Source organism: Falco rusticolus, chromosome W, assembly GCF_015220075.1.
Source record: "Falco rusticolus isolate bFalRus1 chromosome W, bFalRus1.pri, whole genome shotgun sequence".
Taxonomy (NCBI): domain Eukaryota; kingdom Metazoa; phylum Chordata; class Aves; order Falconiformes; family Falconidae; genus Falco; species Falco rusticolus.
In genome coordinates, this window is record NC_051209.1 from 4,371,616 (window position 1) to 4,387,052 (window position 15,437).

At 38.4% G+C, this 15,437-nt stretch overlaps 1 protein-coding gene across 4 annotated transcripts in view; it reads right to left on the bottom strand.

The window, feature by feature from the left end:
• Window positions 1-265: 265 nt before the first annotated feature.
• The window catches only part of LOC119140867 (ras GTPase-activating protein 1-like), an 87,056-nt gene continuing 71,884 nt past the window's right edge, over window positions 266-15,437 (bottom strand). For 2 of the 4 annotated variants that reach the window (XR_005101759.1, XM_037372517.1), the window contains exons 21-25: window positions 12,621-12,688; window positions 8,280-8,368; window positions 5,631-5,708; window positions 4,323-4,457; window positions 266-1,132 (exon numbers count right to left, since the gene is read on the bottom strand). Coding sequence is in view for 2 of the 4 variants with exons in the window: in XM_037372517.1 (XP_037228414.1) it covers window positions 1,049-1,132; window positions 4,323-4,457; window positions 5,631-5,708; window positions 8,280-8,368; window positions 12,621-12,688 (454 nt within the window). In the remaining 2 variants the exon portion in view is untranslated. Of the gene's footprint in view, window positions 1,133-4,322; window positions 4,458-5,630; window positions 5,709-8,090; window positions 8,208-8,279; window positions 8,369-12,620; window positions 12,689-15,437 lie in introns of those variants that run through there. The other 2 variants (XM_037372518.1, XR_005101758.1) reach the window with 2 other exon arrangements.

Here is a 15,437-nt window from a genome sequence, read left to right on the forward strand (position 1 = left end):
CCCAAGAAACCAAAAAGTCCCTGACCACACTGTTCCCACACCAAATCCAAAATACAGTATTGCAGTAGCCACCAAGAAGAATATTAACTCAATCCCACCCAAATGAGGACAATGTTACCCAAATTTCATTTTTACCATGTTCTGTTACTTGTACCCAAATTTAGCCAGTTTCCATAGTTCGACAGCTTGATCATTTTAAAAACTTATTTGTCATGTTTAAAAATATGATTCATGGTAGCCTTACATTATACACAAGACCAAGCAATACATGTTTTATAAAATGGTTTAATGGATGCATGCATGTCTGACACAGTGATAATAAATTTACTGAATTCTAATTATTCACTGTTGTAAACATTTTACAAAAGTATTGTGATTTACCTGGATGGATATACAGTCATTGATGGAAGAATTATTTATTCTGAAGCAGTGGCACATTAAAGAATAAAGCTGACAAGATCCCTTCTGCATATTCTTTTGACATGATTCCAGCAAAAGAAACAGCATGGTATAAAAAGTATACAGGAAAGATTTTTCTTACTATAACCGTCAAACTCTGGCAATTGTAAATACAAGTTTAAGTGGTTGAAACAAAGTCATAATAATTGTAACCAGTCAGAAATTACAGTAAGAAATGTTATCCAGTTACATGTAGCTGTCAAAACAATGCATTTTTTTCCTTGTCAGTTGAGAATTCTTTTCCAACAAGACAGAAAAACTTTGGCAATTGCAGGTGTTGAAAATAATTTTCAAAGTTCAAGACAGTCACAGCATTTTCCGTGTAGAAGGTAAACTGTACACCAAGGCTCAGAGGCTGTAAAAACTGGTTCCAAGTGGAAAAAAGTGCAAATATCCTGCACAGATAATTTAAAAGCTGCTGGTACAATCATTCACTAACAGAATCTTTGTGGGTTTTTTTCACAGTTCACACATCACTGAGAACGTGACAGGGTGTGCTATTTTTGGCAAGAGCAAAAAAAAAAGTGATACTTGTGTGAGTTGACATGTTAGACATGCTGGATCCATGCAGAATTCAGGTAGAGGGCTGCTACCTGATGTTATTAGACACTGAATACTGATTTTGTTTTTGTTGAAGCAGTTCTGTAATAGCCAACAGCTTCTTAAGAACATGCTGTAGAAAAAAAACAAAAACACCCCCCCGTACAACCCTACATTAGCAACTAGAAAAAAAACCAACCCCATCTTGCTTGAGAAGCATCTTCAACATTAACCTACCAGACTTAGAATTAGGTAATTTAAAATATATTTAACTCCCCCCAACCCCACCCCCTCCAGCTCCAATTTCCTAATCACTAAGACATTACTTCAAAAGGTAACTGTAAAACAGCAATATGAAATCTATCTGCACCCACAGAGACCCATTAAGTTTTGCCAACTTAACCTGAGAGTTTCAAAATGAGAGGTCTCCTATCTGTTAAAAACAATCTTTAAACCAAAAATCCATTCTCAGGTATTTTACCCATCTAAAAGTGCAGAATTGGGTCAAGAAAATGAAAAGAGTCTGGTGACAAAAAAGAAGGTGATAATACAATTCACTTCTGCACAGGCAGAACTACCCTCTTCTAACTTTCTGAAAACCTGGCCATTAAACTAAACCAAATACAACTGAATATACAAATAAAACAGGCTGAGAAATTGTATTGCTAATGCACTTTCAGGAATTCAATCATTTTTTCATTATAGAACTATGTTCAACTACAACAGGGTGATCCTGAACCATTAGGGCACTTAGAGGAAGAAAATGGGAAAAAAAAATCAAGAGTTTTCTTTATGGAAACCCATGAGGAGAAACTACTCCTGTGCAATAGAAAAAGTGTATTGAGGAAACAGTATCACATCTGTAATCATTAAGTACTTCAGATACAGGCCTTGTGAAAAAAATTATATCCCTTATCTGTAGGCAACACATATTTAGTACTGAAAACTTCCACTAACCTGCCTTGCCAGTCTAACCATCATTTTTGCTTTGTCAAGACTAGCAGTAGCTGTAAGTGAATGATGAACTTGAACACGACTGATTTTTTTTCCCTCATATGCCACTGAGGAGGTAAATTGTATTAGTTTGTAGTGGGTTTGCATGGCAAGGTTTTGGTAGCATGGAAGATATAGGGGTGGCTTCTGTGACAAGATGCCAGAAGTTTCCCCCATGTCCAACAGAGGCAATGACAGCCAGCTCCAAGACAGACCTGCCACTGGCCAAGGCTGAGCTAATCAGTGACAGTGGTAGCGCCTCTGTGATAACATGTTTAAGAAGGGGGGGAAAAAAAATCTGTGAAAAAAAACTGAGGCAGAGAAGAGTGAGACTATGTGAGAGCAACAACTCTGCTTGCAGACACCAAGGTCAGTGAAGGAGGAGGAGGAGGAGGTGCTCCAGGTGCAGGAGCAGATTCCCCTTGCGGCTTGTGGTGAAGACCATGGTGAAGCAGGCTGTCCCCCTGCAGCCCATGGAGTTTAACAGTGGAGCAGATATCCACCTGCAGCCTGTGGAGGACCCCATGCCAGACCATGTGGATGCTCGGAGGAGGCTGTGACCCCATGGAGAGCCCGCCCTGAAGCAGGTTTTCTGGCAGGACCTGTGGACCCCAGGAGACCCACAGTGGAGCAGCCCATTCCTGAAAGACTGCAACCCGTGGAAGGGATCCATGCTGGAGCAGTGTGTGAAGAACTGCAGCCTGTGGGAAGGACTCACATTGGAGAAGTTCATGGAGAACTGTCTCTCATGGGAGGGACCCCACACTGGAGCAGGGGAAGTGTGTGAGCAGCAGAAACAATGTGTGATGAACTGACTACAGCCCCCATTCCCTGTTCCCCTGTGCCACTCGGGGGGAGGAGGTAGAGAAATCAGGAATTAAGTTAAGCCCGGGAAGAATGGAGGGGTGGGGAAAGGTGTTTTTTACAGATTTGAATGGTAATAAATTGAACTAATTTTCCTCAAGTCAAGTCTGTTTTGCCCGTGACAGTAACTGCTTAGTGATCTTTCTGTCCTTATCTCAACCCATAAGTCTTTTGTTATATTTTCTCTCCCCTGTCTGGTTGAGAAGGGGAGTGACAGAGCGGCTTTGGTGGGCACCTGGCATTCAGTCAGCATCAAACCACCACATAGTTATTAAACTGGATTAGTTTTGAACTGCTATAATGAAAAATTATCTCATTTTTAATTCCTTGAGCTTTCTTCTACCAAAGATGACTAAATACAAATATATTTTCACTTCACCTTTTGCAAAATCACCATAAGAGTTCCCAGTAATTCCCTTATTTAAAAACATTACTTCTGAAAAATGCATTATTTGAGTAACATCTCCTGCCAGGAGAAAGAAATATAGATTTATCATCTACCCAGGCTTAAATTAAGGCCCTCAAAAAGTCAGGATATAGGAATCCCAGTCTTTAAACAATGAGAATAATAAGAAATATGATTTCAAAAAGTTATTTGAAACAATTAAAAACTATTTTAAAAACTACCTCTTTGAAAATGAGTCATTAAATAGTTTCAGCTCACACTGATTAAATTTTAGGAAGACCATCTCTAAACAAAAAGGCTTTCTATAGTACAACTGCCCCATCCCCAAATCATTAGCACTAAAAACGGACAGCACAGCACAGTATACTGTTCAAGCATATCAAAACACATTACTGTGCACTAAATAGAATTGCTGACTTGAAGTTCATCATAATTAGTAACCATAGGCAAGTATATTACTTTTGTAGTATTTTGAGACAATGCATGAAGTCATGTGATTTTTTTCCTCTTTAAAAAATAAGTTTTCATAAAAGCTGTATAGAAGTTCAGTAGTTGGAACAGAACACTCATTTGTAGTGTTTGCTAGAGAAGTTTGTCATGTTTGTTTAAAAAATGTAATAAATCAGGAAGCAGAAAAGAAGTAGTGATAGAAAGCTAAGGAAAGTAAATTTAGTTATTTAGCTCTCAATTAGAAGAACTAGATCTTAAAACTAGAGCCTGTCAGGAGACAGTAATTTCTTGGATTTAGGCTTCCTCTAGAAACTAAAAACTTCACCTGGAAACTAAACAAAAAAAAGTGCAAAAAACCAAACCAAACTACCCAAACCCAAACAAACAAACCAACCCGCTGCTTGAAAACATCTTTGGTTTCGTTGTATAAATATTTAGTTCATAGTTTTGAGTTTCTTTACCTTTACAATTAGCAACCTCCTGATGAAATGCACATATTATTTATTACTCATACTGCTGGACAGAAAAATTACAAAAGAATCATGGTATTAAGCAATAACTCAAGACATGCTATCTGTACCTGTGATTTTTGTTAACCATTGTAGTTTACCTGCATTACACCTCGCTCATTACTGAGTGTCCGAAGTTCATCTGAATGTGCCACACACATCTCATGCAAGGCTGCCAGATAACGAGATAAGTCGGTTCTAGAGTGCTCTGTAGTGTCTGGAAGCTCAGGAACATTCTTTAACAAAAATTATGAGAGTAGACTTAAAATGGTGAGTACCCAGGCATATAAGAAAATTAAATTACAGTTCTACAGACCCACTAACAGCTGTTTTGATACTGCAAGCAAGTACTGCAATGTTTTTCTTCACAATTAAGTCTTCTGTCCGTGTTATCTAATACAAATTATATATTTCCTCCTCTCCACAAGCATCTATTTTATGAAGATATTTTAATTATGGTTATACATTTCACATGGAGAGATTACTAAATATACAGCAATTCCTATTCCTACTAGGAGGGTTCTACTAAAAGGTTTGATGTTGTTATGCTACCTCTGAGCTGGTCAGAAAGATACTGAGAAAAGAGATTCATGTTATATCCTCTCCCCAAATGAGGGAGATCCATACATTAGGGTTTGTTTTTTGTGTTGTTTTTTTTAAAATTTAAATCAGACAATAGCAGCAGCAAAAATGGACACCAAAAAACGCTCAAACTATCAAGTCAGTAAATCCACTAACAAAATAATGTAATTAAAGCAGTAGATTAATCAGTTATTTTAAAACCCAACAGTTTTCTGAGTCCTCATGCATAATCTGCCATTTAAAGAAAAAAAAATATATCATAATATGCAGAAGTTGCTGCTTATCCAGAAAAAGGTGACATATGGCAATCCACCTGAATGACACACTTCAAAACACTCATTCTTATAGATTATCAAAATAGTCCAAGATGTCATCTTGGTCACTTTTAATGGATCAATTCAGGAAGCTAGACACATTTCTTTCATCTTCACTTTTAAAACAAACTCACGGTTTAAACATAGACATATATAGATACATGAGCTCCTAAATCTTGTTATAGCTATCATACACAAAACACTAACAGTTTCAAAGTGAACTGCAATTATTATTTTCTTTTAAACTACAATATCTAGAATTCATACAGTGAGACATTTGGTAATGTATAACTAAAATTGAACATAATATTTTTTAAAATTTCAATTTATTCAATCTCAGGTCAAAACCATATGACAAATTACACATACAATTTTTTTGTTTTAAATCGCTTTTTAAAAAGACTGGTATTTTTGGCCAAAAGCCCTAATCCTTGGGGAGAAGCTCAAATAGATCTCATGTCTACGACAGTACTAAATGAATAAAATGAATAATTTTGGTTTTAAACCACTTACCCCAAGTTCATCTAAGAACATGATCATGCGATGTTTGTTACTCTTGATGAATGGATTTACCCCCTCCATATATGGCTCCTAGTAATTTTTAAAAGTATTTATTAGAACAAATCAATACCAATTTAATAGTCACACCTGAAGTGAACACATTATAATCAGAGACAAATGACACTGCAAACCACAAATGTGTCATCCGGAGTGATTTTTTTTTTTCAAGTTAATTTATAATGACTGGTGTACAACCAGTCAAAGGATTACACTATTTTCTATTCCAGATGGATTCTGAAATTGTTTATATATGCATTGTGACATGAAATTTTACATTTCTGAAATACTGAAGATAGACTTCTTTTTTTTCATTGCAGCTTTATAATGGAGAAAACACTTTCAGAGGTAACATCAGGACCTAAGTGCCCTCCTTGTTCTTTCATTAATGCTTACATTCCAAGTTGAATGTCAGACAAATGGCTTTATAATGGCAGCCTGAACTTGGCTTTCTTTCATTATGCTCAAGTCAACAGATGCTATTGTTCAACCATGTTAAAACTTGGGAACCAGAACAGACCAATTGTTGCTGGCATTATTTTAGTGATGAAATAGAAACTGTATTAAAAGCTGAGGCTTTTTAGTGCAACTTATAAAACTGATTTACAAAATTACATCAAGCAATATGAAAATGAGTACAAATAAAAGGGGTGTTTCAAAATGCTGTACCAACAGAAAACACGTCTAAGGAATAAGTAGAGGAAAAGTGTGTGTGTGTGTATGTAGTGGGGGAGCCAGAGGCTGGTAGTTGTTAATTTGTTTCAGAATTAAAATACTCTATATCCAGGCTGGAAGTTTAGTCCTAATGGGTCTCAATTTGAAAGTGAATTATTACATACAGTATATAAAAGAACATGGATGTGGAATGTATTTCAAGGTTCTGTACAGAGACATGCCAATATTAATGAAAGATGTTTCCCCATTTTGACATCAAATAATCAATGTAAATGCAAAAAGGCTCTCATCATCTACTTAAAGGCAGATGATACATCCTTCTTGAGTGGATCCTTTCTAATCACAGATTTGTACTCTAGCATTTCTCAGTTGTCTTGTTGATATGGATATTCCTAAAGAAAATTTACCTATTTTACCATCACATAGATGCTTTTTATGGTGGAGAGATGGTTGCCTGCCTCTCCTCTCCCACTTCTCCAACTCCAATACCCATCTAGTTGACCAAGGGAAGCCAGTAGTTGCGGTGGGTTTGGATTTTAGCAAAGCTTTTGATATTGTCTCTCACAGTATCCTCCTGGATAAAATGCCCAGCACATGGCTAAACAAGTCCATAATGCATTGGGTGAGCAATTGGCTGATAGGTCAGGCTCAAAGGGTTATAGTAAATGGGGTTACATCAGGTTGGCAGCCAGTCACCAGTGGGGCTCCCTAGGGCTCAATTTTAGGGCCAGTGCTCTTTAATGTTTTTATAAATGATCTGGATGCAGGAAGTGAATGTACATTAAGTAAGTTTGCCAACAATACTAAACTAGGAGGAGCTGTGGACTCCCTCAAAGGTAGAGAGGCCTTACAGAGAGGTCTGGATAGACTAGAGAGCTGGGCAATCACCAACCGTATGAAATTTAACAAGTGCCAGATTTTCCACCTGGGACGGGGTAATCCTGGTTATACATACAAATTGAGGGACAAGAGGCTGGAGAGCAGCCCCATGGAAAGAGATCTGGGTGTCTGGGTTGATGGCAAGTTGAATATGAGTCAACAGTGCGCCCTGGCAGCCAAAAGGACCAACCATGTCCTCGGGTGCATCAAGCACAGCACAGCTAGGCAGTCAAGGGAGGTGACTGTCCCAATCTACACTGCACTGATGTGGCCCCATCTCAAGTACTGTGTGAAGTTTTGGGCACCTCACCATAAGGAGGACATCAAACTGTTAGGGTGTGTCCAGAGGAGGGCGACTAAGATGGTGAAAGTTCTCAGGGCAAGACTTATGATGAGCAGCTGAGGTCACTTGGTTTGTTGAGCCTGGAGAAGAGAAGGCTGAGGGGTGACCTCATTGCAGTCTACAACTTCCTCAAGGGGGGAAGCAGAGGGGGAGGAGCTGATCTCCTCTCTCTGGTGACCAGCAATAGGACACAAAGAAATGGAATGAAGCTGTGTCAGGGGAAGTCCAGCTTGGACATTAGGAAAAGGTTCTTCACTGAGAGAACAAATGTCTGAGTTTATCTGTTCTCATAGCATGAAAATATGGTTGCATCACTCTTTATAATACCTACTAGTATGGTCATTGGTTCATCAATTATTTTAACAGGTCACTGCTGTTGTTCATACTACCAGATTCAAAATCTTCATGGCATGTACTAAATCATTCACATAAGTTTCTAGATGACTCATTCTCAAATGATTGACTCCTCTTTCCAATTCAGCCAGACATTATGCTACTGCTCTAGTTTAAATCAATACCCCGTTGAGCTCCAACTGAAGAGGATAGAAGAAACTGCAGGAACAAGGCCTCCTTGCTGATAAGACACCCAGGTCACACATCAGGATTTGCACAAGAAAACAGCAACAGATTTTTGTCTGTATTAAAAAGGAACAATGAAATATATTGGAAATGCAGTTCTAGACTGTTCTGTGTAAAATTATATTCACCTTAGCTCCAAATTCAACCAGATTTGCTAAATTCTGCACAGACTTGGCAACCAGCGTCAGTGTTCTTGCAGCAGTAGGGGAAGGAGAATCTGACAGGAATACAAATTGAGAGTTATTGGCCATTTCATTTAAAACTTCCAGTAGTCACATGGAAGTTAAGTTCTTATACAATTTGTTATTTATCATGGAATTAAATACTTTGAATGCTGTAACAGAACTGCATGTGGAAAATATCTCATGATCAAGTAAACTTTTGTTGTTTTATTAATTATGTCCGCAAAAAATATTAATATGCATATCTGACTTTCTGTACTAGTGCTTACAGAACAAAGCAAAATAATGCGTTCCTCAGAAGCCTAAGGTTAACAAAAGTTTTATGAATTAAGTGAAAAGCCTTTTCACAAAAATCAAACAGCTCTGTTTAAATGATTTTTTTTATTAGAATCTAATAAAATAATTAAGTTTATCCTTTTTCTTATTTGCATATACCCATATAAGTAGGTCCTTTATTGTTATGCAAATTATAATTTAAATTATGAGTACCGGGAAAATAGACTAAACATTGCATGCAATCATGGTTTGTATTGCTATTTACTGCACAAATCAAATGCTAGAAACTTCTGGTACAATCACTTGTTGGAAAAAGTTGTTTATAACTGACTAAGAGATTAGTGTTAAGCACAGGTTTTTTTGGTTTGTTTTTAAACAGTTATGGTCAAACCTGACTTTCCACTTACAGGCCACTTAAGTATTCCAGAATTGATATGGCTATTATATAAACTCTAAATTTCACAGTGCTTCATAAGAATGCTATATACTCTTCACTGTCTATATTTGTATGTTTTGATCTTCTGTCTTTCTGCCCCCTTCCCTGATCAGCATTGCAATTAATTAAAAAATAAGTTCCAACTTTTAAGACATAGCTGGAGCTTAGACTGAGGCACTAATCATACAACTAATCTCAGTTGTTCGTAGCATCCAGTGCTTAGTACTGTACATCCCTTTGAAAAAGCGATGCTGGAAAACATTACTAGCCTTAGAATTGGGAAGGTCAGGTGAAGAGAACTGATCTAAAGTGTAATCTTTAAAAAAAAAAAACAAATAAGAAGGTTGAAACAAATGACTTTTTCAGTAAAGATTTTTGAGAACAGTTGTTGAGGTGACAGGATAGGCACATTGCTGCTGAAACTGAACTCTATACACCGAGCCTTCAGAATATTTCCCCTCCCCTTCCCTGCCCCATTACAGCAAGGAAGTATGTTAGAAGCTTTGTTCCAAAAGAGCAGCCCCCCTTTTTTTTTGTTTTTGTTTTAACAGCTCTAACAGCCCTATATAGAGTTTGCAAATTTACCTTAGCAAAAGTGAAGAATATTATTTCAACTTCTAAACAGGAATAACACTTACATACAAGCTTAAAGGGGATTATGAAAATTTATGGATAACAACTCCATTTACAGCTGTGGTCTCAATGCAGTCCCCAAGTTAGAAAATATGTCATTCACAAATCTGAAGATGTAAAAATACTAAAGAAAGGATCACCATATATGAGGTTATGGTTCTTAAATGCTTCCCCCAAAGTGTGTATGAAAATTAGTAAAGGGAGAAAGGAACTTTTGGACTGACTAAGGCCTTCTCATTTAGTATAGCTTAAAGAGAGAGGACAAAAACTTGCTACATTGTCTGAAAAGCTGTCTATAAAGGCAAAAAAGGAGAAGTTTTTTCCTCAAAGTGTTTTTGATACAAGTGATTTCTGATTTCTTCCTATTTCCAAATCAGCATTTTACAGGTAAAATTGAGAAGGTGTTAGGGAAGGAAGGAGGAAAAACAACAGCAAGTGCAAACCAAATGCCCTCTATGTTGGGATGATTTTTGCCAAAAGAAAAAAAGGAGGGGGGGAACGATGACACAAAGATGAAGTATAACATACACAAACTTTTTAAAAGTACAGAACTCAGATATCCTAATATCTTAGTACTACAGTTTTCCCACCAGTAGTTTATGCCGTTCCCTTCTTCTTCTCACAAGGATGTATTTGGTTTGTGTGGCAAGGTTTTGGTAGCAGAGGGGCTACAGGAGTGGCTTCTGTAAGAAGCTGCTAGAAGCTTCCCTTATGTCTGATGGAGCCAATGCCAGCCAGCTCCATGACAGACCCACTACTGGCCAAGACCAAGCCAATCAGCGATGGCCATAGCACCTCTGTGATAACATATTTAAGAAGGGGGAAACAAACCCCAAACACCTGCTGCAGAAGATCAGCCAAAAGAGAGGAGTGAGACTATGTGAGAGCAACAACTCTGCAGACACCAAGGTCAGTGAAGAAGGAGGGGGAGGAAGTGTTCCAGGCACCAGAGCAGAGATTCCCCCTACAGAGGTTAACAGTGGAGCAGATATCCACCTGCAGGCTGTGGAGTACCCCATACCAGAGTAGGTGGAAGCCCAAAGGAGACTGTGACCCGTGGAGAACCTGTGCTGGAGCAGGCTTCTGGCAGGACCTGTGTACCCCTGGAAAGAGAAGCCCATGCTGGAGCAGGTTTGCTGGCAGGACTTGTGACCCCATGAGGGACCCACACTGGAGCAGTTTGTGAAAAACTGCAGCCCATGGAGAAGTTAATGGAGAACTGTCTCCCATGAGAGGGACCCCATGCTAGAGCAGGTGAAGAGCGTGAGGAGTCCTCCCCCTGAGGAGGAAGGAACAGCAGAGATTACATGTGATGAACTGACTGCAACCCTCATTCCCCATCCACCCTGCATTGCTCAAGGGGGAGGAGGTAAAGAAAATGGGAGTGAAGTTGAGCCCAGAAAGAAGGGAGGGGTGGGTGGAAGGTGTTTTAAGGTTTGGGTTTTTTTCTCATTACCCTACTCTGATTTGTATGATAATAAACTAATTTCCCTGAGTTGAGTCTGTTTTCCCTGTGATGGTAATTAGTGAGTGATCTCTCCCTGTCCTTATCTCAGTCAAGGAGCCTTTCATTATATTTTCTCTCCCCTGTCTAGCTGAGGAGGGGGAGGAGAGACAGAATGGCTTTGGTGGGCACCTGGCATCCAGCCAGGGTCAATCCACCATAAAGGAATACAGCAAAACTTAAAACCTGAAATCCCATCAACACAGCCTTATGTCTAGAACAAGAGTAACACACATACTAGTTGTTGCATCTCAAAGACCTCAACTACATCTGTAAGTTAAAACACTCAGAAACATTTCTACGTGCTTAAGTCAACTACCATGGAATAATCCATTTGCTCACTGTTAAAGCTTCACAACAAAGCCCCACACCAACTCTGTCAGATGTGGTCCCTGATGTGTGCCAACACCCAAATCACACCTAAGAACTGTTTAGGAGAATGCTATCTGATCTCACTCAGAACTGTGCTACAGATCAGTATACCAATTTCACAATCCTAGCAGACAGGAACAGTCCCCATCACTGTTTTATTTACTTAGAGAGATGCACTCTACAAAGAGAGCATCAAAAACCAGGGTAATGCTTCTTTACTGGGCCTGGCTAGGATAGTTAATTTTCTTCATAGCAGCTCATATAGTGCTATTTTAGACTTTTGACCAAAACAGTACTGATAACACACTAATGTTCTAGCTTTTACTGAACAGTGTTTATACAACATCAAGGCCACCTCTGTTTCTCACTCTGCCTCCCCAGTGAACAGATTGGGGAGTGTGCAACAGGCTGGGAGGGGACACAACTGGGCAGATGACCTGAACTAACTAAAGAGATATTCCATACCATATAACATCATGCCCAGCAATAAAAGAGAAAAGAGGAGGTTTTATGGGTGTTAGCCATCTTTTGCTCAGGAACTGGCTGTGCATTGATCTACCCATGGGAAGTGGTGTGATTGCCTTTGCATCACTTGTTTTGTTCCATTTATCTTTCACTTATTAAACAATTACTTATTTTTTGTTTGTTTTATCTTGACCCCCGCATTTTCTTGGTTTTATTCTTCCTTTCCTCTTCCCCCATCCCACTGAGGGTGAGGAGGGAAGTGAGCAAGCAACTGTGTAGTGCTTTATCTCCCCACAGGGGTTAAGCCACAACAATTTTTCTTAATGAAATATTTTTCTTTAACATTCACTTTTTCTTTTTTTTCTTTTCTTTCTTTTTCTTTTTTTTTTTTTACTTTAAAACAAGACATTGGGAATAAACAGTCTAATCTTTGAGGGTGAAAACCGTATGCTGGCTGGCTTAGGGAGAGAGTCAATTGCTACAGATAACATGACTTTGGACACAGTGTTTGAAAGACTTCATATTCTGCTATATTAGGCACTAAAGTTAAGTTCACACCTATTACTACATAAAGTACAGATTCAGTCTGAAGCATAGTCACCTGAGATTATATTAAACATCCTTGGGTTCAGGATAGCAGGACAAATCAGTCGAAGAAAAACAAAGCCACTGAAATGGAAAAAAAATAATTTTTTGTTCAATAATAAAGTTAAATTATTAATGTAAAATTATGTAGTCTTTAAGCATTTAAATCAGTGTGGAAATCTTTGTGAGATAGATGACAAACAACCAGATTGCACTGTGTGAATATGTTTGTTAAGAATGTCTTGTTATGATTTCAACTATGATAAAACTGAAATAAAAACAGGCATATTGATTTCCCAATTAAGGTGAGGCTTTGAAACCACCTGGGAAAAGCTTAACTGTAAAGCCACACTGAAGCCTGTAATCTAAGATCACGCTGGCTTTAAAGAGGAACACTTCATCTTCTGCCTCCTACAAGTGTTCCACTGTCTACTACAGCAAGTAATTTATCCTGCAGCCCTCACTTCACCAAGCCAACATAAGGAAAGCAAGAATGCACAGTCAGAATGGAACATCTCTTTTGGCAGCAACATCTGCTTGAACCGATCCATATCCTGATAACAGTATGCTATTATCCTAGAAGAATAATACTGGATCAGCTACTTTCCTCACAGAAGTAATTGCTGCCACTCAGACAATCTAGAAATCTAGGGAAAAGCGCTCAGTTTGACTGCAAAACTAGGAACTTATTAAACAGAAACCCAAAGCAGCCTTCAGTTTAGCATGACAAAAATCTAACTTTCTGTTGACAGCTGAAGTAAAAAATAACCATCTCAGGTTAACCATAATTCTGGAAGACTGCTCTAAAAGTTAAGTGACATATGGACCAACTAAAGCAATGTAACTCATCTCTCCTTTTGTTCAGAGTGCGTGGACACTACGAGCAGACTGTTTTTCACTACAGCAATACCAAAACCTGACCACTTACAAAAGAATGGAAGTGGACCTTGCACTACCTTACTTGTTAAGTATACAGTGATGGCATTGTCCATTATTAATTAATTGGAAGTGACACATGTAGCAGTGAGGTTGACACACCTTTCATGTGTCCAAGACACTTAAATTCCAATATATACTGTTATAGAAGTTTCCTATTTCTCCAAGAACCATGGATTATGGGCTGACAAAACACTCCTGGCCCAGTGTGAAACAAAAATATTTTCTATGAGATTAACTTAAAGCTATGAGGAAATAAATAATTTTGAAGTCATGGCACATACATCAATTTCTCTTGTAGACAGCCTGAAGTTGAAGACAACTGGGGTATGAACCTAAAATAGACCTTGCAGATACAGATGTGGTGCTTCTTACACTGGTCAAACTGTCTAAATTAAGAACGAGTCAATACCTATGCATGGGTTTTTACAACCAGACAGAAATGGCAGCACTTTCTGAATGATACAGAAGGGAAGCTACCCAGACACTTAAAAATTATCCACCTGTCTTTGAATTTGTAAACATTATTGGACCCAAACCAATGCAATAAAAGATTATATTCTTCACTGGAGGCTGCAAAAAAACCTACTCTAGAGACAAGTCACAAGGATCCACTTATGAAGGCTAAGACGATGAGAGAAAGGGACCCAATATTTATAGTATCCAGCAGAGACCCCAGGAAAATTCTGAATGTCAGCTGTATCCATTTAAGGATAGCCACATGACTGTCTCTGGAGATGGGGAGGAACAGAAAGAGACATGATGTTTGCTTCTAAGTTCTACACACTTGCAATAGGCTAGCCCCAACACCTGTGATAAGAGCAGCCTCAATTTGAAGGCAAAACTCTTGCAGAACACTGATGGCAGGCATTTTATTGAAGATTTTTCTTCAAGAAAATCTTGAGTCACTATTGTTAGAAACACTGAGTGAAAGAGAAATAAGCATAGAAGGTATTGTACTAATTACGCTAACATTTATTGAAACTCTGGGGAAGGAAGGGCTCCCATGTCTTCATTTCTGCCTCCAGACAAAGTGATATAAACAGAAGCCAATGACAAATCATCTGGAAGACACTTCAGTGGGAGATTAACCTCAGCAAATCATATTAGTGCCAGATACTGGTCTACCAGCAAGCTAGGCTTGCAAAAAAAGGTAAAGCAAATGTAGAAGAGATATGGCTTTGATACCCTTAAACCCCCAGTATCATTTAGAAGAACAGTGTCAAGACCTCATTTTTGTCAAAGTTTTTTTTGACCTGCACTGGCAACTGATAGTGTTAAAAAGGAAGAACTATTTATTCAATAGATTTATGAATGCAGACTGTATTTTTTATACTCAGTGTCAGTTCAGAGGAGCCAGATTCAGTAGCCTGCAACATTTTTACAGAGGTTCTGGAATGTTTGAACATGATTGGGCTGGAGCAGAGAAATGAAACAAAACTGGGACAGGATAAAAGTACATATTTTCAGAAATGAACACTATGTGTTGATTCTGAGTGGTCAGCACTGGGAGTCTTCACTGATGCAGAGAACTATATATTCCAACACAGACAGTGCCTCAGTGAAATCTAATGACAGTCCAATCACCTTTAGTATTAGTTTCCTTAACATGTTATGCCTGCATTTTAAAGGACATTCATCTTAGCATGTGTAAGATTTTTTCCAATAATTAACACACAATACATAGGAGTCCCTGGATAAGGCATGATCCTCCCAGATGGCATACGACAGGAACATCATTTTCAGAGGTCACTGCTCTCCAGAGGTATCACAAAGGTTAACTATCACTCTGAGAGAACTCAGTTTGTAAAACTTAACAAAATACAAGTACAATCAGTTAAAGCTATTATGTACAGCTACACTGACCTCTATACTACACCCTCTAGCAAGGCTCCAA